Source organism: Myotis myotis, unplaced genomic scaffold (assembly GCF_014108235.1).
Source record: "Myotis myotis isolate mMyoMyo1 unplaced genomic scaffold, mMyoMyo1.p scaffold_m19_p_2, whole genome shotgun sequence".
Lineage (NCBI taxonomy): Eukaryota > Metazoa > Chordata > Mammalia > Chiroptera > Vespertilionidae > Myotis > Myotis myotis.
Window position 1 is genome coordinate 26,936,459 of NW_023416324.1, and position 22,068 is coordinate 26,958,526.

At 54.7% G+C, this 22,068-nt stretch overlaps 3 protein-coding genes and 1 non-coding gene across 9 annotated transcripts; 3 read left to right on the forward strand and 1 right to left on the reverse strand.

Annotated features, from left to right (window-relative positions):
- The first annotated feature begins 40 nt into the window (after positions 1–40).
- DYNLT4 (dynein light chain Tctex-type 4) lies at positions 41–1,762 on the forward strand. 2 transcript variants are annotated; one of them, XM_036350126.1, is made up of 3 exons: positions 41–174; positions 906–977; positions 1,072–1,762. In XM_036350126.1, the coding sequence occupies exon 3, from the start codon at positions 1,083–1,085 to the stop codon at positions 1,740–1,742; it is 660 nt and encodes a 219-aa protein (XP_036206019.1). In that variant the 5' UTR covers positions 41–174; positions 906–977; positions 1,072–1,082; the 3' UTR covers positions 1,743–1,762. The 2 variants fall into 2 exon arrangements, with proteins under 2 accessions (XP_036206019.1, XP_036206018.1); XM_036350125.1 differs by lacking the exon at positions 41–174 and adding an exon at positions 471–549.
- Positions 1,756–6,945, reverse strand: PLK3 (polo like kinase 3). Of its 5 annotated transcripts, XM_036350120.1 has the most exons (15): positions 6,563–6,880; positions 6,312–6,419; positions 6,098–6,214; positions 5,844–5,973; positions 5,667–5,754; positions 4,750–4,845; positions 4,464–4,662; positions 4,232–4,358; positions 3,963–4,054; positions 3,383–3,476; positions 3,164–3,247; positions 2,909–3,071; positions 2,659–2,788; positions 2,386–2,499; positions 1,756–2,282 (listed from the first exon to the last, which is right to left on the reverse strand). In XM_036350120.1, exons 1-15 carry the CDS (start codon positions 6,773–6,775, stop codon positions 2,091–2,093), a joined length of 1,947 nt encoding a protein of 648 aa, XP_036206013.1. In that variant the 5' UTR covers positions 6,776–6,880; the 3' UTR covers positions 1,756–2,090. The 5 variants fall into 5 exon arrangements, with proteins under 5 accessions (XP_036206013.1, XP_036206010.1, XP_036206012.1 ...); XM_036350117.1 differs by having other exon boundaries at positions 6,098–6,419; positions 6,563–6,945; XM_036350119.1 differs by having other exon boundaries at positions 2,386–2,788; positions 6,563–6,881.
- A 9,109-nt stretch (positions 6,946–16,054) lies between these two features.
- Positions 16,055–19,821, forward strand: BEST4 (bestrophin 4). Its single transcript, XM_036352594.1, has 9 exons — positions 16,055–16,305; positions 16,392–16,486; positions 17,048–17,281; positions 17,384–17,538; positions 18,009–18,086; positions 18,371–18,559; positions 18,671–18,751; positions 18,825–18,979; positions 19,120–19,821. Exons 1-9 carry the CDS (start codon positions 16,154–16,156, stop codon positions 19,400–19,402), a joined length of 1,422 nt encoding a protein of 473 aa, XP_036208487.1. The 5' UTR covers positions 16,055–16,153; the 3' UTR covers positions 19,403–19,821.
- Positions 19,822–20,886: 1,065 nt separating this feature from the next.
- Positions 20,887–20,946, forward strand: LOC118677923. Its single transcript, XR_004974629.1, has one exon. It is a non-coding gene; the product is annotated as a U7 small nuclear RNA (small nuclear RNA).
- Positions 20,947–22,068: the final 1,122 nt, after the last annotated feature.

Genomic DNA, 22,068 nt, shown 5'->3' on the forward strand with positions numbered 1-22,068 from the left:
ACGATAGAGTCATGATGTGCTCCTTCCTGTGGGCCCACATCCTGATTCCCGAGCAGCCGCCCCCGCAGCAGCCTCAAGGCCTCCCCATATCCCAGGCCTCTGAGACTCACAAGGGAAGAGCGAAGAGGCATTCTTCACAAGAAGAGAAATGGACAGTGGCTTCAGAGCCCTGGGGTAGGGGCACCTTTCTGACCAGCACCCCTTGCTACATCTGCTCCCAGTTGTCCTTGTCGGGGTGGAATGTTCCTGGGCTCTGCGCCCCAGTTGTCCCCTCTCCCCTGGTGACTCAGGCACCCTGCGCTCAGCACCTGCTCACAGGAGTAACACTCCCAGGTTAAGTCAGAGCCCGGAGGGAGGGAGGGAACCAGGAAGGGAGGAGTGTTTGCCCAGCAACCCATGGCAACTCCACAACACAGGCAAGGGGCCCTTCTTCTCCCACCTGCGGGTCAGGCCACCCAGGCTGTGAGAGCTGGAGGCCAAAGGCTGCAGGTGACAGGGTGCCTGCAGGGATTTCAGAAGAGAGCTGCCATCCAAGAACTGATTCTGGAGGTAGGGCCTGAGGCCAAAAGCAGTGGGCGAAGGAGCTTCCTGTATCACCCACCCCCAGCCTCAGCCAGGTGTGGGGAGAAATCTGTGCCCACCGTCCTAGAAGCAGGTGGGGGTGGAAGATGACTGAATTTAACACCCACAGGGCTAGGACCTGTGGGTTGGAGTTGGGTCTGTCCGTCCCTCCTTCTGGTTAGGGGTTGAAGGCACCACTGTCTGGGCTGAGGCAAAAAACAGATACCTCCACCCCTTCTCCTGCTGGCTGACCCCCAGTGTCCAGGCGAAGGAGCTCAAGGGACAGGGTCGAGTCCAAGATGACAATTAAACAGCATCTCTTTCCTTGTTTATGTCCCTAACAGCACTTAATCCTCTAAGCACCTAGGAATCCACTCAGCCTTGGACTATTTGATTTCCGTGTCTCAAAAACACAGGTAAGAAGAGGTTAGGGGGTAACCTTACTACCAAGTAAGAAAATGAGTGGTATTCAAAGGTGAAGGCCACCCAACCCAAGGGTGGGTCTCTCAGCCAGCAGGTCCATGGCTGGTAGGCCTGTGCCCCCCGGACGCCAGGAGGAGGAGACTGCCAAAGACCCCGGGTTGAAACAATCGCTGGTCCGGCCTCCAGGCCATCTGCCCAGCATTGATGAGGCCCGACCAGCAGGTCCGGGCCCAGCCTCCCGCCGCGGCTCAGTGCTGGGCCTGACTTCATCCTTTTCCCGCCGCAACTCGCTGGCTGGACCAGGCATGGGTCCTGGGGGCCGGCGACCATCCTTGGGCCCAATGCCGCCTTTAGGCTCAAGGATCAGCTTCTCCGGGTTGCTCCTGGCACCTCCTCGGCGGATGGCACCCTCATATCGCACTGAGCCAGCGCCTGGGGAGCGCTGGGAGGCCACGCGAACACAACATGCCCTGGAGGAAGTGCTGGCCACAGAACTACAAGACACAGTCTACTCTGGCACCAAGGCAGGGCCCCTGGCGCGGGAGCTGTGCGAACTGGTACACACGCGCCTGCGAGAGCTCAGCCCGCCCCGCTACAAGCTGGTGTGCAGCGTGGTGCTGGGGCAGCACACGGGCCAGGGCGTGCACGTGGTCAGCCGTGCGCTCTGGGACGGGGCACATGACGGCCTGGCCTCCGCCACCTTCACCAACGCCTCGCTCTTTGCAGTGGCCACGGTCCATGGGCTCTACTACGAGTGAGGAGGCATCCAAGTTCTGCAAAACGGTTTATTATCCCAGGAGGAGGCCCTCCCTAGGGCGGCACATCCCAATAAATAAATCTGTCAATAAATAAAAGTGGTCCATAAATAGCGCCCCCTAGCTGGGGGCTAAGGCTCAGGCTCTTCTTGGAGAAGGGGTAGGAGGCAGCTACGACAGGCGGCCTGCAACCCCAGTGAAGTTGGTCCCTGATTCCCTGGGGGATTAGGCCCAGAGCCCCCAGTGAGGCACCAAAGGGACAGGGAGGGCCACAGAGGCCAGGGCCAGAGCCTTACAGGCACCGGCCTCAGGCCTGAGGGCTGGGGTGGTAGCCCGCTCTGCAGGCTGGGCCTAGGCTGAGCAGCGGTCCCGGAGCAGCCGCAGAGTATAGCGGAGCCGCTGCCGCAGATCCGGGGAGCAGCCCAGCTGCCGAAGGTGGGAAGCAAGGTAAGTACAAGCGCTGCGGTTGCGGGCCACGAAAGTCACAAGGAGGGGCTCCCAGCCACTGAGGATCAGCTTGGTGTGGTCTCCGTAGAAGTTCACCTGTGCACAGGAGGGTGGCATGGATCAGGCCCTAGGTCCCCAGTCGTTTCCTCCCCACCATCCTAGGCCTCCCGACCTTCCCCAATCCCAGACAAGCTCTTACCTGGACCGTACCATCACTAAACAGCATGAGTAGGGCCTGATCAGTCTTGACCCACTGCAGCAGGAGTGGGGGGACAGGCACCTCCACTTCTTCCACACTAGGCAGATCTCCACCCTGGGAGCAGAGGCAAGTCACTCGTCTGACATGAGTCAGGGCCCTCTCCACTGATGTCTCCCTTAGAGGTTCAGCCTTTAGCTTTGAGCCCCTCCACAAAAGGGAACAGGAAGGGACCAGGATGTTAGTCCTCCATGTGCCCCATCCCAGTCCACACACCTTCATGAGGTGCTGTTCCATGTAGGAGGTGAAATACCGCAAGACACCCAACTGAGGCTGCAGGCCCCGAGGCACAGCACCCACAGAGAAGGAGACGTGCTTGGTGCTGGTGGGGTTGTAGTGCACAGTCCTGGAGGGGAGGAGACGGAGGTCACAGGGAGCCCAGGCCCCGAGCCCAGGAGCACACACCAAGGTGCAGCCCTGCTGGGTACAATGGCCTGGATACAAGACACCCCATAACAGCACTTACTTTCTGTTGGCCGACAGCGCCATGTGTGTGCCATTGTTGAAGAGCACGGCCACTCGGCGGCTGGACAGCTGATACCCAAAGCCAAACTTGTTTGAGTAGTCAACCCACTTGCTGACCCACACCAGAGGCTCTGGCTGTGCCAGGGGAGCCGGGTTCTGATCCGCTGTCATGGGAGAGGAAGGAGTAGGGCCTGTTCCTGGCCTCCCAGCCAAAGAGCTTCCACCACCATCCACATGTCCCAGACCCCAACCTTACCTGGGGGCATGAAGGCCAGGCAGTTTCTCAGAGCACAGAGCGCCGACTCCACCACTGTGGCCACGGTCAGACCTTCTTCAAACCCTAACGGGAACGGGTACTCAGAATTAGGCATTAGTCCCCTAGGACGCAGGCCATGTCCTCTTGCTCCCTCCTCCCCTCTGGTCCCTGGTTTCAGCCCAGTAACCGCTAGCACCTCTCATACTCCTGGCTGCTCACCATCTCCACTACTCGCCAGTGTCCCACGGGGTGAGCTGTCTTCGGGCGCTGTCTCTACCAGGCTGAGGGGGGCTGGACCAGAAGCTGCTGGAGCCTGGAGGATTGGGTAAGGGAAAGGAGTGGTGAGATAGGCCCCGAAATCCAAATCTTTTTTTTTTTTTTTTTAATATATTTTATTGTTTTTTTACAGAGAGGAAGGGAGAGGGATAGAGAGCTAGAAACATCAATGAGAGAGAAACGTTGATCAGCTGCACACCCGCTACTGGGGATGTGCCCGCAACCAAGGCACATGCCCTTGACTGGAATTGAACCCGGGACCCTTCAGCCCGCAGGCCGACGCTCTATCCACTGAGCCAAATCGGTCAGGGCAAAATCCAAATCTTTGAGAGTCCATGGCTCAGCCCTGCCCTGGCACCCAGGTCACCCCAGGTCAGCCCAGGTCAGCCCCGCCTGGCTAATGAGACACAGCCAATTAGGCCACCACGAGGCCAGATGCTTCACCAGCCTCTTTAATCCCGAGCTTCCCGCAGCTGCTAGGGTGGGGTGAGTCAGGGAACCCTTGCCCGTGTGAGCACCTCACCTCAGGCTTGGCATCCTGATGGGCAATGGACGTCCGAGTGAGGCCGCTCACCAGACAGGAAACCTCGTCCCGCTCCTCGGGACGGTTCTTACCTGGATGGGGGCAGATGGAGCCCTCAGTATCCTGCTTCCCACAGGATGATACAGCCTGTGTAACACACGCTCTCCCCAGGGGCTCCCAGGTACTCACCCCACCACCATGTATGTGTATGTAACACCCCCCACCCCCCCCACTCTGTACCCTCAAAACCACTGGCATCCCAGACTCACTCTTGTTCTTCTTCCTGCCAAAGAGGCTCTTGGTAACTTTGACAAACAGAATCCTAGCTGGGCTAAGGGGTACCAGGTCTGGGACTGTCACGCAGCTGTTGATAGGGAGCCGGTCGGGGGTGTAGCCCTGAGGAGTGGAGCCATGTGAGCAGAAAAGGGAGGGTCCTGCACCTGCCCCCCTTCCATCCCCTGGGGATGTGCGAACTGGACGGAGGTGTCTGTACCCACAGACCTTGGTAAAGAAGTCATGGCGCAGGATCTGGTCAATTGAGGGGCGGTCCTGGGGCGAGGCTCGAAGGATGGCAGCCAGGAGCTGCCGGGCAGGCAGTGAGAGGCTGGCGGGCAGCGTGTAGTGAACCTGTTTGATGCAGCGGTACGTCTCCTTCAGGTCGACTGTCTCAAAGGGGGGGCTCCCACATAGCAGTGTGTACCTGTGGGCGGAGATAAGGGGTCAGGAGTAAAGTGGGAGGTATGCCCCACCCGTGCACCCATCTGTGTGCAGATGACCTGGGACTCACATGACACAGCCCAGGGACCACACATCTGCCTCTGGGCCGTGACCCTGTCTCTGCAGCACTTCCGGAGCCACGTAGTTAGGGGTACCACAGATGGTCCTGGAAAGGGGAGGAGAGGGGAGGGTTTAGGCCCAGCCTAGCGAGCCCTCGCCCCATCCCCGCCCCCACTGTGAGTCCAGACAAAGCAGCTGCCTGTCACCAAAGGCCAGAGAACTCCTGCTTGTCCTGGGACAATGGATGCTGGGGATGGCAGCTGAGTCCCCGCCCACCTGCCTGGCCCAGCTGCTCAGCTGCTCTGTAGGACCGGGGGGGGGGGGGGGGGGGGCCTGCCCCCCCAACCCAGCCCCCTTCTCCAGGGTCAACAGAGAGCCCATCACTGATCCCTTCCTCCTTCCCCCACTCCCATCTGTCAGACACCCATACGGGCTGTCACCTCCTACGGTCTGTGCCACATACACACACCAACACCAGCTGTCACATCCCCCATAAACACTCATCTGCCACACATGCTGTGTGTCCCTCACACCCAGTCATGGCCACAGCAAGGTCTTCTTACATACAGGGTGTCATCTGCCATTCCCACACTCTCTGTCTGTCTCTCACACACAATACTGTGTCACCTGCCCCCATCCACACAAGATTGGTCATACAGCTCCAAGAATCCTTATATCCCGATCTGTCTCAGGGATTCAGGCACCCATAGGGCCCTCAGCCTCTCCACCAGCCCCAGCAACCCAGGCTGCCACCTCTACCTTCACACACAAACAGCCCATCATCTTCCCCATCTGCCACACACACACACACACACACACACACACACACACACACACCAGGCAATCATCCTGCTTCCCACAGGGGTGCTGCCTGTCAGGCAGTCATCTGCGTCACACACTCACTGTGCCACCCCCTGAAACACTCACTTCTTCCTATGCTCTGGGGGCTCCAACCGGGTTGCCAGCCCAAAATCCCCCATCTTCAGTTCCATGTTCTCAGTAATAAAAAAATTTCCTGTAAGGGGGCAGAGAGGTGTGTCACACTCCTTTCTAAGCCTCCCCACCCCCACCCCGACCCCTGGCCCCCTGGCCCAGGAGTCTCACCCAGCTTGAGGTCTCGGTGCAAGATGCCTCGCTGGTGCAAGTACTTGAGTCCCGAAAGGATCTGCCGCAGGTAGTAGCGCACTTCTGGCTCCAACAGGGTGTGCCGGGCCTTCCAGATGTGGGCCAGGGACTACAGAGGACCACCGCCTCAGTCCCTGGACCGCCCTCCCTGGCCCTCCCTCAACCCGTGTTCCGTGAGGAAGAGACAGGATCTCCAGCTTTGGATCCCCTCACCCCGAATCACCATCCCTCACCTTTCGGCTGCAGAGCTCCAAGAAAATGTATATGTTGTCAGCATCCTCGAAGTGATGCGAGAAACGCACGATGTGGCGGTGCTGCAGGCCGCGGTGCAGCGCAATCTCATTTAGGATCTGCAATGGGGGTGCAGCAGGATCGTCATCCTTCAGGGGCTCCCACGCCACCGTCCCCACCCCGCGCCTCATCCGCCAGGCCCGGGCCCGAGCCCACCTTCTCGCGCTGATGCGGCTTGGTAATGCGGCTCTGCGAGATGACTTTGACCGCGTAGGCGCTGCCGGTCTCTGTGTCCGTGACCTCGTAGCAGCGGGCGAAGCCCCCCTGTAAGGAGGGGGCATCAGGCATGTGCTCCCCGGGAGGCCGGATCGGGCCCGCAGAGATCCCCAGCGTCCCCACCGCGCCCGGCGCGGGCCAAGAGGCTGGCAAGGCCCCCCGCACCCTCGCCAGCACCACCCCGAGCTCACCTTGCCCAACAGGCGGCCTTTGAAGTAGGTGCGGCCGCTGCCTGGGTCCGTGATGAGGCGCCCGGGGTCCGGCGCCGGCGGCGCGGCCAGCGTCTCCACTTCAGGTCCCGGCCTGGCATCCGGCGGCGGCGGCCCGGGCCCGGCGGGGGGCGCGGGCGGAGCGGGCGTGCTCGGGAAGGGGCGCGGGGACAGGAGGCCGGCCGCGGGCTCCATGCGGGCCGTGCGTCGCAGCGCGGGCCGGGCTGGATCTCGGTCCCACCCGCGGGGCCGCGCGGGACGCCGTCTGGACTTGCTACGCTGGGCTCGCGCCCGAGGGAGCCCGTCGTTTTTATCAATGAACGCCGGCCCCCTCCCCGGCGACTCGTCATGGAGAGCCCGCCCCCTTCCTGGCGGCGAGTCACCGGGAAGCCACACCCTCCGCGGGCTTGATCACCAGGAAGCCCCGCCCCCACCCGCCCGTCCCGCCTCGAGGCCCCGCCCCCTGCTCACGCCTTAAAGACGCAGCCATACTGCAGGTCACCACGTGGCTTCCTCCAGGGTGTGGGGCCAGCCGCCGCTCCGCCCCTCCCCACCCGCCCTGGGGACTGGGCGCCCATTTCTTTCCCCGTCTTCGGGGTTTATGCTGAAGTCAGAGTGAGTTCTGGGCTTCTGGGGAGTTTCCCCACGGCACCGGGGGTTTCCAGAAAACGGAAGAGGAGACCCCGACGCTTGCTTTCACCCTGCCGCGTCTTCCACACTCCCCTTTAAATGCCTCAGTCCCTGGCCAGTGCCCCCAGGTGCAGCCCAGTGCTGCCCCCCTCCGGGCCTGGGCGGAATTGCAGACTCCCGAGCCGAGCCTGGCTTGCGCAAGAGGAGCCGGGTAGAGTGGGGCTGCCACACTGAGTTTTGGGGTCAAACAGACCTGGCGTTCAAGGCTTTTACCATGCGCCAGGCCACAGCTTTTGCTACCCACTTCCACACGCGACGGGCAGATCTAGGGTTCCAGCGGGGTCCCCTCTTCCCTTTTCTGGAAACCCCCACTGCCCTGAGTCAGCCGCCAGAAGGCCAGAAAGGGGAGAATGGGAATTGGATTTTCTCAGACCTAGCAATGGACAATTGGGCAGGTGGTCCGGGGCCATCTGGGCCCCTCGGGCCCTGGTGCATGCCGACCCTTCCCAGGGCCAGAGGCAGAGAGAGGTGGGGTCTTAGCCCCTCTGGAGTGTTTGTCATAGTCTCCTCCTGGCCTTGCCCTCCCCTTTCTGCCCTCACTCTATGCAGCGGTTCTCAACCTGTGGGTCGCGAACAATGAAAATACATCCTGCATATCAGATATTTACATTACGATTCATAGCAGTAGCAAAATTACAGTTAATGAAGTAGCAACGAAAATAATTTTATGGTTGGGGGGTCACCACAACATGAGGAGCTGTATTAAAGGGTCGCGGCACTAGGAAGGTTGAGAACCACTGCTCTATAGGCTCAGCCAATATTATGCCAATCAGTTCTCAAAGATTTATGGAGAGCACCTGCTAAGTGCCAGGCACTGTCTGAATGAGGCTGGGCAAGGATACGGCCCTCCTTTAATTTACAGTCTGCTTGATGGACACATACAACAGGCAAATACATAAATAAGGTAATTGCAGGCTGTGAAAGGTGCTATAAAGGAAGTAAACAGAGGAGTAACCAAAGAGCCTACGTTAGAAAGAGCAGTCAGGCCTCGGCTGGTGTGGCTCAGTTGGTTGAAGTGCTGTCTTGTGCACTGGAAGGTCACAGGGTCAATTCCTGGTCAGGGCACATACTGTATTGCTCTTACACTGATGTTTCTCTTTCTCTTCCTCACTCTCTAAAATCAATAAAAATAAAAAGAACTAGTCCTCCTTTTATTTATTTTGTGTTAATCTTCACCCGAGGTTATTTTTCCAGAAAGTGGAAGGGAGGGGGAGAGACCGAGAGAGAGAAACATCGATGTGAGAGAAACACATCAATTGGTTGCCTCCTGCACGCACCCCGACCAGGGCTGGGAAATCAAGCCTGCAACAGAGGTATGTACCCTTGATGGGAAGGAGTTGATTCGATCCTAGGGTCCTTCAGACTGCAGGCCGAAGCTCTATTTACTTTAAAAAGAAAGAAAAAACAGGAATGTCAACAAATATTTTTTTAGCCTGGCCAGCATCTCAGTGGTTAAGCATTGACCTACAAACCAGGAAGTCAGGGTTCCATTCCCCGTCAGGCAGGGCACATGCCTGGGTTGTGGGCTCAATCCCCAGTAGGGGGCATGCAGGAGACAGCCAATCAATGATTCTCTCATCATTGATGTTTCTATCTCTCCCTCTCCCTTCCTCTCTCTGAAATCAATAAAAATATTTTTTATTTTATTTTTTATTTTTTTTTATTTTTAAATATATTATATTGATTTTAGAGAGGAAGGGAGAGGGAGAGAGAGATAGAAACATCAGTGATGAGAGAGAATCATTGATTGGCTGCCTCCTGCTCGCCCCCTACCGGAGATGGAGCCTGCAACCCAGGCATGTGCCCTTGGCCGGAATCGAACCCGGGACCCTTCAGTCCGCAGGCTGACGCTCTATCCATTGAGCCAAACCAGCTAGGGCAATAAAAATATCTTTTAAAAATATATTTTTTGAGTGCCCAATACATGTCAATTTTACCTCCCAAATATCTCTGAAATCTATCCACTTCACTCATCTTTCCCCCGCACCCTAATCTGGGTCACAGTCTCCCCGGTTGGAATTATTGCTATTGGACCTTGCTGGTCTCCCTGCCTTTTAGTCTCATCTCCATTTCATCTTCCTTCCATATAGCTATCCCACTCAACCCCTCATCAGGCCCTCAACGGCCTACTTCTCTAACCTTGCCCTTCACAGCCACTGAAGGGAAAACCAAAACAGCCTGAGATATGGAGGAGAAACACTAGTAGCTCAAATGAGGGGAGCCGGAACTGGTTTGGCTCAGTGGATAGAGCGTCGGCCTGCGGACTGAGGGGTCCCAAGTTCGATTCCGGTCGGGGGCATGTGCCTGGGTTGCGGGCACATCCCCAGTGGGAGGTGTGCGGGAGGCGGCTGGTCGATGTTTCTCTCTCATCCATGTTTCTAACTCTCTATCTCTCTCCCTTCCTCTCTGTGAAAAATCAATAAAATATATTTAAAAAAAATATGAGGGGGAGTAGGAGATGGGCTTTGGCAGGAACGCTTTCATTGCCAGATTCAGGAGTTTGATCTTTGTCCTATAGGTCAACAACTTTCCACGGGGGAAATGGTAGTGCTGGGGCTAGAAGGGACAAATCCACAGGGGAAATGGGGCCGAGGCATGTATAGTTTGAAAAGGCATTATTTGTTATTGCACTTTTATTTTGGAAAATAAACAAAATGTATGTATATTTGTTTTCTAGGGTTGACATATCAAAATACCAGGGACTAGATGGCTTAACCAACAGAAATTTATTTTCTTTCCGCTCTGGAGGCTGGAAGTCCAAGATCGAGGTGTTGAGAAGGTTCACTTCCTCCGAGACTGCAGACGCAGTCTTCTCCCTCTGACTTCACGAGATCTTTTCTTTATGTCCTAATCTGATCTCTTCTGAGACAGACCCTAGTCAGTGAGCCCTGAGCAGGTAGCTCAGCTGGTTAGAGAACCCTCCCGATAAGCCAAGGTTTCGGGTCCTATCCCCAGTCAGGGTACTTACAAGAATCAACCAATGCCCCAGCTGGTTTGGCTCAGCCTGGGTTTCGGGTTTGATCCCCTCTAGAGGGTGTGCAGGAGGCAGCCGATCAGTGATTCTCTCTCACCACTGATGTTTCTGTCTCTCTCTCCCTTTCCCTTCATCTCTGAAAAAAAATAAAGAATCAACCAATGAGCCTGGCCAGAGTAGCTCAGTGGTTGAGCTTCGACATGTGAAGCAGGAAGTCACGGTTAATTTCCCCATCAGCCCATGCCAGGGGTGCAGGCTTCATCCCCAGTAAGGGCCATGCAGGAGGCAGCTGATGGATGATTCTCTCTCATCATTGATGTTTCTCTCTCTCTCTCTCTCCCTCTCCTTTCCTCTCTGAAATCAATAAAAATATATATTTATAGAAAGAATCAACCAATGAGCTCTGGTCTGGGCTCAGTTGGTTGGAGCATTGTCTCCTACCCCAAAGGTTTCGGGTTTGATTCCTGGTCAGGGCACATACCTAGGTACTGGGTTCAATCCCTGATCTGGGCGCATACAGGAGGCAACCAATTGATGTTTCTCTCTTTCTAAAATTCAACAAAGCCCTAGCTGGTTTGGCACAGTGGAGAGAGTGTTGGCCTGTGGACTGACGGTCCCGGGTTTGAGTCCGGTCAAGGGCACGTGCCTCACTTGCAGGCTCAGTCCCTGGCCTGGTGGGGGCGCATGCAGGAGGCAACCAATCCCAATGGATGTGCCTGTCTTACATCGATGTTCCTCTCTCTGTTCTCTCCCCTTCCCTTCCACTCTCTCTAAAAATCAATGGAAAAATAACCCCAGGTGAGGATTAGCAAAAATAACTAAAAATAAGTTTAACAATAAAATAAAATTCAATGGAAACATGTCCTCAGGGTGAAAATTTTAAAAAGAGAATCAACTAATGAATGCATAAATAAGTGGAACAACAAATAGATGTTTCTCTCTTTTCCTTTCTCTCTCTCTAAAATCAATCAATCAATAATTTAAAGAGACATCAGATCAGATCTGGGCCCACCTCAAGGCCTCCTTTTTAAAAATATTTTTATTAATTTCAGAGAGAAGAGAGAGGGAGAGAGACTAGAAACATCAATGATGAGAGAGAATCATTGATTGACTGCCTCCTGCAGGCCCCCTCTAGGGCATGTGCCCTGACCAGCAATCGAACCCTGACTTCCTGGTCTATAGGTCGATGCTGAACCACTGAGCCATGCTGAGCAAGGTCAAGGCCTCCTTTTAACTTACTTACATATCTTCTTAAAGGTGCTGTCTCCAAATACAGTTACAAGTCTACGGTACTGTGGTTAGGACTTTATAGAGGAGTCAAAACTACCTCCACCCATCTTAGGTTTTCAGATGGGATTCTTCTTTGTTTTTAATATATCTTATTGATTTTTTACAGAGAGGAAGGGAGAGGGATAGAGAGTTAGAAACATCGATCAGCTGCCTCCTGCACATCCCCTATTGGGGATGTGCCTGCAACCAAGGTACATGCCCTTGACCAGAATCAAACCTGGGACCCTTCGGTCTGCAGGCCGACGCTCTATCCACTGAGCCAAACCGGTCAGGGCTCAGATGGGATTCTTTAGCAAAAAGACAGATTAATAAAAGAAAAACAAACAGCCCTAGCCAGTTTGGCTCAGTGGATCGAGCATCAGCCTGCGGACTGAAGGGTCCCGGGTTGGATTCTGGTCGAGGGCACATGCCTCGGTTACAGGCTCCCGGCCCGAGTCGGAGGCGTGCGGGAGACAACCAAGCCATGTGTCTCTCTCATATCGGTGTTTCTCTCTGTCTCTCCCTCTCCCTTCCACTCAATCTGCTCTAAAAATCAATGGGAAGAAATATCCTCGGGTGAGGATTAAAAAAAAAGAGAAGAAAGAAAAACAAACGGAAGTTTATTAACATGTATCAGTATGTATACATGGGATATAACCAAGGGAAAATGAGTAACTCATGTGGCTTAGAATTCAGGTTTAAATACCATCTTAATAGGGAAAGGGGAAGGGGAACATAAGCCTGGTAGGGTAGGGTAAGTGATTTCTAGGAAGATGAGTGGGGCCGTGGAAGAATGGGTGGGAGACATGATAGCTTGTGACAAAGTTTGTCTGGATGTAATATAGACTTTTAGTCTCCTCTCTGGCGATAGGAGATGAAACTTCCCGGAAGGGACTTATGACCATTGAGTTCCTTTTGAAGGATCTGGCTCCAGTGGTTCTCAACCTTCCTAATGCCGCGACCCTTCAATACAGTTCCTCATGTTGTGGTGACCCCCAACCATGAAATTATTTTCGTTGCTACTTCATAACTGTAATTTTGCTAGAGAATCATTGATCTGCTGCCTCCTGCACGAGCCCCACTGGGGATCAAGCCCACAACCCGGGCATGTGCCCTTGAACGGAATTGAACCTGGGACCCTTCAGTCTGCAGGCCAGCGCTGTATCCACTGAGCCAAACCAGCTAGGGCTGAAGTGTTCCATATTAAAAAAAAAAAAAAAAATCTCTGAACAGTGTCAGGTCACAGAGGCTAAGGGAGTCGTGCAAGAATGAGAGATGCCAAGTAAGGCTAGGACTTAGGAGGGACTATTGGCTTCAGCTTTAAAGAAACCTCAGGCCCGGTCGGTGTGGCTCAGTAGTTGAGCATTGACCTATGAACCAGGAGGTCACGGTTCAATTCCGGTCAAGAGCACATACCTGAGTTTCGGGCTCCATCCCGCGTGGAGCGTGCAGGAGACAGCTGATCAATGATTCTCTCTCATCATTGATGTTTCTATCTCTCTCCCTCTCCCTTCCTCTCTGAAAGCAATAAAGATATATTTTAAAAAAGAAAACACCTCAGGTGGTCTTTGAAGGCATTTCCTACTTACCAATTGTTTTGCTATTCTGAGCACTTTGTAAGTATGAATTCATTTGATACTCATAACAACTCTGTGAGGCAGGTGTGTGTAGGGAAGTTGAGCACAGAGGTTAAGTGGCTTGCCCAGGGGCACAGAGGTCGTTCAGGCGGAGTCTGGCTCCAGCCTACGTGCTGTAAACTGCCAAGCCGTCAATCCAGCTCTCGGCTGTGAGGAGGGGAGAGGGTCACTGGTGGTTAGGGCTAGATGAGAGGGAGCCAGGCAAGAGGAGAGGCAAGGGCTAGAGGATGATAAAAAAGGGTGGGCCAGGTGATTTACGGCTGGAGTGGTTCCTCTCCTGGGCCATAAACCCAGGGACCTGTCAGCAGCTGGGAAGGGAGATAAGCGAACTCAGGAGGGAGGGGTTGGCTGGGGCCTGGGATCAGCCCCGTCCTCTGGTGAGGCTTCAGGTCCTGTGCCCCGACTGGTGGCTCTGTGGGAAATCCGCAGCTCAGCGATCCAGAGTTGGTAACAGGCAGAAGTGTGAGGGCCACAGAGGCGGGTGGGGTGGAGGACTGCAATGCAACCAGCGGGGTTGCCCTCAAGGTCTGCAGTCAGAGAGAGGCCCCCAGGACCGCAGGGACTGAGCTCCTCCAGTCTGGAGCCTGGCTTCCCAGGTACAAGAAACTCTGTCAGTGGGAAGCAGCCCCGAATGCTCCAGGAAAGCCACAGATCACAGCTTGGGAAAGGGCTGCCTGGCCGTGATGGCCAGAGGCCCCGAGCTGGTACCTCGTCCTCTGAGATGGACACACACACCAGTCCTCTTCTGTCCTCATATTGACATCTCACTGGGCCCTAGTCAGGCCATGAGTAGGTTTCTAGACCTTGCTCATCCAATAAATTGTTTATGAAAAAGAGGGAGGTGGATCAGATGTCTTTCATGTTAAAAGGGACAAAAAATAAAAGGAAAAAAGAAAGGAAAAACTGCCTGGATTCAAATCCTCTCCAGCTTTACCAAGATGAATCAGATCCAATGCTCTCCTCAAGGATCTCATGTGCTAGAGGGGAGACCGCAGACCAGTGTGTTTACCTGCCGCAAGAGGAGGGAGGAAGCCTAGAGGGTTTTGAGGAGTGACCTGGGGGAAAATCGTGGCAGGCTTCCCAGAGGGTGCTCTGAGCTGGCTGGTGAAGGAACAGTGAGAAGGAGCTGGGTAGAGGCTGGTAAAGGTGAGACGGGGCATCTCAGAGGGCCTTGTGTCCTGGTATCCCGCTTAGAAGCCAGGCCCTGGCATTGCATGGCTTTGGGGACAGGCTAGTGAGGCATCAGGGGAAAGTTGTGTCTCTTCATCTTTGAAGGATTGCCTGGTTCTGGGATGCAACAGTGGACCAGTAGGTAGAAACCGAAGGGAACAGATTTGGCTTCTCATGGGAATAGCAGCCGGGGCTAAATGCCCGCCGTGCTCCAGGCTCTGTCTGGGCATCGTTTCTTTGATACTCTCAGTTGCCCGGTGAGGAAGGTGTTATTGATCCTGGTTTGCAGAAGAGGAAACAGATTCAGAGGGTAGGTAGGTAACTTGTACAGGTTACAGAGGGCTGGAATTCAAGCCCAGGTTTGTCTGACTCCCAAGGTTCCTCCTCAGCAAACACTTGTGCGTGGGAACCAGCTCACAGTGTGGGGGAAGGAGCTGCCCAATACAGGCCAGAAACGGGGCCACCACTCCCAGGTTTCTGTGGGCGACTTGGTGCTGGGTGGGCAATTGACCTGGTGCCTCCGGTATTATTTCCTCTGTTTGAACAACAAAGAAATTGAAGCCCAGAAGTGGAAATGCCACTCCAGATCCTAGGCTCCCTAGGAGTCAGGATGCTGGGCACGGCTGAAGGGGGATGCGTCTCTAGGGCTGAGTCCCAGGTCTGTGGTCTCATCAGCCCTGTGGAAGGGGAACGGGGAAGGGCCAGGCCAGGCCCCGCCCTCTCCCCCCAGCCTGGACTAGAAGCTTGGCAGTGTGGCTGGGGACAGGACCCTGGCTTCAGGGTGCCAGCCCTTGTGTAGGCCCAGATAGGCCAATTCCAGCTTTTGAAGTCCATCAGCTCCAGCTTTGAATCCTGCCTCCAACACATCCCAGCTGTAGGTTCTTGGGCAAGTCATTTACTTCTTGGAGCCTCATCTGTGAGGTGGGGATGATTCCTACCTCCTGGGGTTGCAATGAGGATTCTGCCAGAGGGTGATTCTGCCTTGGGCACAGTGCCTGCCGCTTAGTCAGTGCTCTGGGATCAGCAGCTGTTCTAATTGTAACAATTTATCATGCATCTGTTTTCTCACCTGGACCAGCATGGGACAGTAATCCCTATCATCCTGACTTCAAGGACATGGTGTCATCTGTGTGAGCTGTGGGGTCAGTGCTGATGGCACTTCTGCCATTCGAAGGCCAGCCCAGCCCTGCAGTGGTAGGAGACATATCCAGTTCCCAGGCCCAGAGGAAGCGGATGACAGCCTCAATCCATCAATGATAACCTCAGTCCAGTCAAACATAATGGGCCCAGGAGGTACTTAAGTGTGTGTGAGGTGAACACTGGCCCAGTTCTCCTTCCTCAACACTGGCTGCTGCCCAGAGCAGGTAGGCAGGTATGGGGTGGGGGTGAGAATGCCCTAGGCCTCAGGAGACCAGCTCGGAGAGCGAGACCCCAAGGGATAGTGGAGGGTCTGGACTGGAGTTGCATCTCCTGTCTTCGGCGGTTCAAGATCTGACTATTCCTAGGCCTGCAAGTGCAAGAGGAGCCCTGGGAAGCCTCAGGTATGAGACAGCCTAGATCTCAGCTCTCCCTTGTCCCACCCACTCTGGCATGACCCCCGCACCACTGACCTTTAGGGGGCGGGGGGGGGGGGAGCTGTGCTTTGTCCCTGGCAGCTTCCCCCCACCTTGCCCACTGACACAGGTGAAGGCTGGGTGTGTATGACCACCGCTGAAGGAGGTTGCCTGGGGAACAGCTCGGTGACGAGAAGAGGGCAAGCTAAGAGAAGGCTTGCTGGGGGAAGGGGACAGCTCTGGGGGCAGCTCTCGTGCCCTCCTCCAGGCCCCCAGCGCCATGACGGTGTCGTACACCCTCAAAGTGGCAGAGGCCCGCTTCGGAGGCTTCTCGGGGCTGCTTCTCCGTTGGAGGGGAAGCATCTACAAGCTCCTCTACAAGGAGTTCCTACTCTTCATCGTCCTGTACGCTCTGCTCAGCATCACCTACCGGTGCGAGGGTGAGGCCTCAGGGCTGGTCTGTGGGGGACTGGGCTGCCCGCCTCCCTCTAACCCGGGCCTGCACCGGACCTTCCCAGGCTGCTGCTGACCCAGGAGCAGAGGCTCGTGTATGCCCAGGTGGCCCGATACTGCAACCGCTCTGCAGACCTCATCCCCTTGTCCTTTGTCCTAGGTGAGGCTATCCTCTAGTTCTCCCTGGCATCCTCACCCTCTTCCCTGACCTTTGGGTGGGGTTGACAGCTCTGAGGGTCAGATTTACCCCAGTAGCCCAGCCTGGAGACCAACCAGAGCAGGCTCAGAGGCATGGGAGCTGTGTGCCGGGTCCGGGATTTCCAGGGCGGTAGGCCTTGCTTATCACTTGCTGCACCCTCACTCCAAACAAGGCCCCAGCTACCTGCTGGCTGGCATCACCAACCTCTGGTACTGGAGGGGAGCTGGGGAGAGATGACACCCCATTCCCACCCGCATGGGAGGCAGGGCTCGTGAACCGCCTGGCCTTGAACCACCGCTTCTCTGCCTGAGAAGGGCTGCCCTCCTTCCTCCCAGCGTGGTCAGACCAGAGGAAGAGGGTGTCCTCCTGACAGCGAGGCAGGGCACCGGAGCCAAACGTGTCCTTCCCTCTGCCTTGGTTCAACCTGCCCTGGACCAGGCGCTCTGGCTGAGGGGCAGGACACGCCGACTCCCAGGCCTTTCATCTTTCCCTCCCATCCCTGCTACCCTTGGTGGCAACCAGGTTTCTACGTGACCTTGGTGGTGAACCGCTGGTGGGCCCAGTACACAAGCATCCCGCTGCCGGACCAGCTGATGTGCGTCATCTCGGCCAGCGTGCACGGCCTGGACCAGCAGGGCCGCCTGCTGCGCCGCACCCTGGTCCGCTATGCCAACCTGGCGTCAGTGCTAGTGCTGCGCTCGGTCAGCACCCGGGTGCTTAAGCGCTTCCCCACCATGGAGCACGTGGTGGATGCAGGTGCCTGTGCCTCCTGGGAGGGGAGGTCTGACCCCCAGGGGAAGCTCCAGGGTCCTAGCATCTAGAGGCAGAGTCTAGGCTCCACCCACTTTCTCTCTGCAGGTTTCATGTCTCAGGAAGAAAGGAAAAAGTTTGAGAGCCTGAAGTCTGACTTCAACAAGTACTGGGTCCCCTGTGTCTGGTTCACCAACCTGGCGGCCCAGGCCCGGAGCGACGGGCGAATCCGTGATGACATTGCTCTCTGCCTGCTCCTGGAAGTGAGTCCGCCTAGGATCAGGCCCTGTGCCCTCCTTCCCCTAGCTCTGCAAACTGGAATCATAATTTTAGTATTTAACACTTCCATCGTGCCAACTAGGTACTGCACATTGTTGGAAGCACTGTACTTTATTAACTCATTTAACCCTCACAATCCTTGAGGTAGGTACCTTTATTACCACCCCCTTTCACAGATGTGGAAACTGAAGCAGAGAGTGGAAAAGAAATTTGCCCAAGTCACACAACTAATTAGGCAAACTGGGATCATACTCAGACAATCTGGCTCCAGCTCTGTGCTTACGATTACTTTGCTAAACTGCTTCCCATCACAGGCACCCGAGCCTGGGAACACCTCTGAGAGCAGAATGAGCCTCCAGACCTGTCCCAGGCCCAGTGTGTGTTGGGCTCCCCTCTTCTCCCCACATTCTTCATTCCTCATCGTCACTGACTCCCTCCTCCTGCTTTCCACCAGGAGCTGAACAAGTACCGAGCCAAGTGCAGCATGCTGTTTCACTATGACTGGATCAGCATCCCTCTCGTCTACACCCAAGTAACGGCCTCTGCCTCCCCAGTCCGTCTGTCCTGTGCTGTGTGAGGCGCTGAGAATTAGAGATGGAACCTGCCTTGGGGCAGTTCAGTCTAGTGAGACATTGAACAGCGGAGGCCTCCTCCTCCCTGGACACCCACTGAGATGAGCCCATGCTCTCCGGTGCTGCCATACCTTGCCACATGTTTTCATGACTTGTCGGACCCCCACACGCATCCCCCTCCGCAGGCCCTTAGGGACAGGGACAGCATTTCTCCCGACCCTTCAGCCAGGCTTCCCTTCTCCAGGTGGTGACCATAGCAGTATACTCCTTCTTTGCCCTCTCCCTGGTTGGCCGCCAGTTTGTGGAGCCAGAGGCAGGGGCCGCCAAACCTCTGGAGCCAGGCCCGGACCCGGGGCCAGTGCTGGGGGACCTGGACATGTATGTGCCTCTCACCACTCTGCTGCAGTTCTTCTTCTATGCTGGCTGGCTCAAGGTGGGCACCTTGGGTGGTCATGCCAGCGTGTTCTGTAGAGACATGAACCCAGGGCTCACCCCAACTTTGGGGACAGAGAATGGAGCAGAAACACTGTCTTTCCACCTGCAGGTGGCCGAACAGATCATCAACCCCTTTGGTGAGGATGATGATGACTTTGAAACCAACCAGCTCATTGACCGCAACTTGCAGGTGAGTGGTGGCCGGGGGGCAGAGCCCTGTTGTGAAGGAAAGGAGGGCCTCTGTGACTTGCGGCCCACCCCAGGTGTCCCTGCTCTCCGTGGATGACATGTACCAGAACCTGCCTCCGGCGGAGAAGGACCTGTACTGGGATGAAGGCTCAGTGCAGCCGCCCTACACGGTGGCCACGGTGGCGGAGTCTCTGAAGCCTTCCTTTCTGGGCTCAACTTTCAACCTGCGGTGAGTGGCCCCAGCAGGAGGGCCTGGTCCCCCCACCATCTGGGATGCCAGTGGCTCAGTCCTCCCCACCCTCTTCTGGAGAGCAAGTCCAGCCTGTGGGCCTGTGGTGAAGCTCGCTCACGCGGTCCTCTCGCCCGCAGCATGAGTGACGACCCCGAGCGGAGTCTGCAGGTGGAGGCGACCCCTGCATTGGCTCGGCAGGTGCCAGCCACGCAGACCCCGCTGCTCAGCCGCTTCCTGGGTGCAGGAGCACCCTCCCCTGCCATCAGTCTCCGGAACTTCGGCCGGACACGAGGACCTCCCCGGACCCCTTATCTGCTGCGCTCCAGGGCCGAGGAGGGTGGAGACCCCGAGGACTGCATTGAGGAGGTGGACTGCATGGAGGAGGAGGCGGGTCCAGAGGACCAGGCCCAGGAGCCCTGAGCAGAGGCAGCCCCTCCCCCCTTCTCGCCCCCTCCCCGGTGTATTAGGAGCAGGAGCAGTTAGGGACCGCCTTGAAAGAGGAAGATGGAGAGAAGGGCCTGAGCCAAGGCTCGGAATGTGTCCACTTTGACGGGAGGAGGGATGGATTCTGTGGGGAGCTGAAGCTGGAAGAACACATGGAGAGGCAGAGGCGCAGCTACGGCCCCGGTGCAGCTCATTTCCTCGGCAGTGGGGGGCTAGGCCAGCTCTCAGTCTTGAGGAAGCATCACCATGACTGAAGGGCTCATTAAAAAGTCCTAGGTTCCACTCTCAACGTTTCACTAGATCTGAAATGGAGCTCGAGGATCACAATTTGAGTCATACATAAGATGTTTAGAATATACCCTAGCCCGATAACCTCACTCTGAAGATGAATCAAAGTATGTGTTGGGCACTTTCGCTTTATCTGTAATGTTCAATTTTTTGTTTACAATGAGAATATATTTATCGCTTGTGCAGTTACAATCGTTTAAAATTGAATTGGCATGCTGTGCGGTGAGATAAAGGGCTTGGGAACCTGCACTGGAAGCTGATTAAACTCAGATGTGAAGGCAGACATACATACACCACCCAGCCCACGCTCCTAGCATCTGCACTTTGTGCCAAGCCTTTCTCCACTCCCACCAACCAAATGTGGAGAATGGGTAAATTTAAGGGATGAGCCCTGGCCGGTTTGGCTCAGTGGACAGAATGCGGCCTGTGGACTGAGGGTCCCAGGTTCGATTCCGGCCAGGGGCACATGCCCAGGTTGCAGGCTCGATCCCCAGTGGGGGGCATGGAGGAGGCAGCTGAGCAATGATTCTCTCTCATCATTGATGTCTCTCTCTCTCCCATCCTCTCTGAAATGAATAAAGACATTATATATATATATATATATATATATATATATATATATATACACATATATATTTTTTAATTAAGGGATGAAAGTTGTCTATCCCCATGGTGGTACTGCTGTGCTGGGAGCACTCAGTTCATGATTAAGAGAAAGAACTAGATTGGAGTCATTGCTAAACTGAGCTCCTCTAAGGTGCCTGTGTTCTAGGATCAGCCTCCAGTAAATAAATTAGTGAATATCAAAGCTGATCATAATGCCCAAGGAGGCAAATGCCAGAACTCAGAGGGGAGGCAGGAGTACATAGGTAGAGGCTGAGTGCAGCCGGTGGCATTAGCCTATGGACTCCATCAGAATGCTGGTTTTGCTATTTTCCTGCTGCGTGACCAAATCTGTAATATGGACAACAGCACAACATAGCCATTCACTAAGGAAGGTGTGAGTTTTTGCTGGGTTTTCAGGGGGAGGTAGCCTTGCTCCAGGGCAAGAACCTTAATCTGTGAAGACAGTGCAGGCTCCTTAGAACCTATTGGTCCTACTGACAGATGAAGTGGAAGGGATGGAGATTGATGATCAACGCCTTGCAGAGCTCAAGTTAGAAAAGGCAAAGGAGTGCTTATAGCTTTTTGAATGTGTCTAGTAGGTCTTCAGGTCTTTACTGGAAGCCACTCCCCCTCCCTCCGTCCCCACTCCCCAAAGAGAGGAAAGGCAAAGTGTGGAGTGTCACTCTCAGTAACTATTAAGTTGGTGCACGAAGATTCTTACTGGGTAAGAAGGTGGAGGCTAGGTCTCCCCAGAGCCAATGGTAAGATTTTAGAGCAGTGGTTCTCAACCTGTGGGTCGCGACCCCTTTGGCGGTTGAACAACCCTTTCAGAGGGGTCGCCTAAGACCATCCTGCATATCAGATATTTACATTACGATTCGTAACAGTAGCAACATTAATTATGAAATAGCAACGAAAATAATTTTATGGTTGGGTCACATGAGGAACTGTATTTAAAGGGCCAGAAGGTTGAGAACCAGTTTTAGAGGTTTGGGTTGACTTATCTTTGTCCTGGTTTTGGGGGCTCCTCTTTCACAATTGACTGTTCACATAATTCTGCAAGTTAGCCAAGTTGATGAATCAATTGGATTTTGCACTCACTTGGCTCATAAAATATGTATTTGCACTTTCCATCAACTTTAAATAAATTGGATCAGTCTTCAGGAACTCATTAATTTAGCACATATTTGAGTGTGTGGCACATGGCCATGCACTTTCCCAGATACTGGAGACACAGCAGGAAACAAATATCCCTGCTCCTTGAGTTGTATTTTGAGGACAAAAAAAGATAAGCAAATAAATATGCCACGTAAAGGACTGAGAAAAACGGTTAAAACAGTGTGGAGGAGGCTGCAATTTCAAACTGTGATCAGCCTAACCCGGGTGGCTCAACAGTTGAGCATCAACCCAGAAACCAAGTTGCTCACACGCCCAGGTATCGGGCTCAATACCCAGTGGGGTGCATGCAGGAGGCAGCCAATCAATGATTCTCTCTCAGCGATGTTTTATTAATGGAAAAATACATGCTTCTTTTATTATTTTTTAAAAATATATTTTTATTGATTTCAAAGAGGAAGGGAAACATCAATGGTGAATCATTGATTGGCTGCCTCCTGCACGCCCCCTATTGGGGATTGAGTCCACAACCGGGACATGTGCCCTTGAACCCAACGAATCCAGGACTGTAAGTCCTGCAGGCCAATGCTCTATCCACTGATCCAATTTATTTATTTTTAAAATATATTTTA

Bases quoted from the DNA above. Each gene is read 5' to 3' on its own strand.
- DYNLT4 (XM_036350126.1), top strand. From the start codon at position 1,083: ATGGCTGGTAGGCCTGTGCCCCCCGGACGCCAGGAGGAGGAGACTGCC.
- BEST4 (XM_036352594.1), top strand. From the start codon at position 16,154: ATGACGGTGTCGTACACCCTCAAAGTGGCAGAGGCCCGCTTCGGAGGC. The intron at 16,306-16,391 runs GTGCGAGGGTGA...GGACCTTCCCAG, and splicing joins CTGCTCAGCATCACCTACCG to GCTGCTGCTGACCCAGGAGC. The intron at 17,282-17,383 runs GTGCCTGTGCCT...TTCTCTCTGCAG, and splicing joins GGAGCACGTGGTGGATGCAG to GTTTCATGTCTCAGGAAGAA.
- PLK3 (XM_036350116.1), bottom strand. From the start codon at position 6,930: ATGACGAGTCGCCGGGGAGGGGGCCGGCGTTCATTGATAAAAACGACG. The intron at 5,974-6,097 runs GTGAGGGATGGT...GGTCCTCTGTAG, and splicing joins TGGAGCTCTGCAGCCGAAAG to TCCCTGGCCCACATCTGGAA. The intron at 4,846-5,666 runs GTGAGTGTTTCA...TCCCCTTTCCAG, and splicing joins CCCCCAGAGCATAGGAAGAA to GACCATCTGTGGTACCCCTA.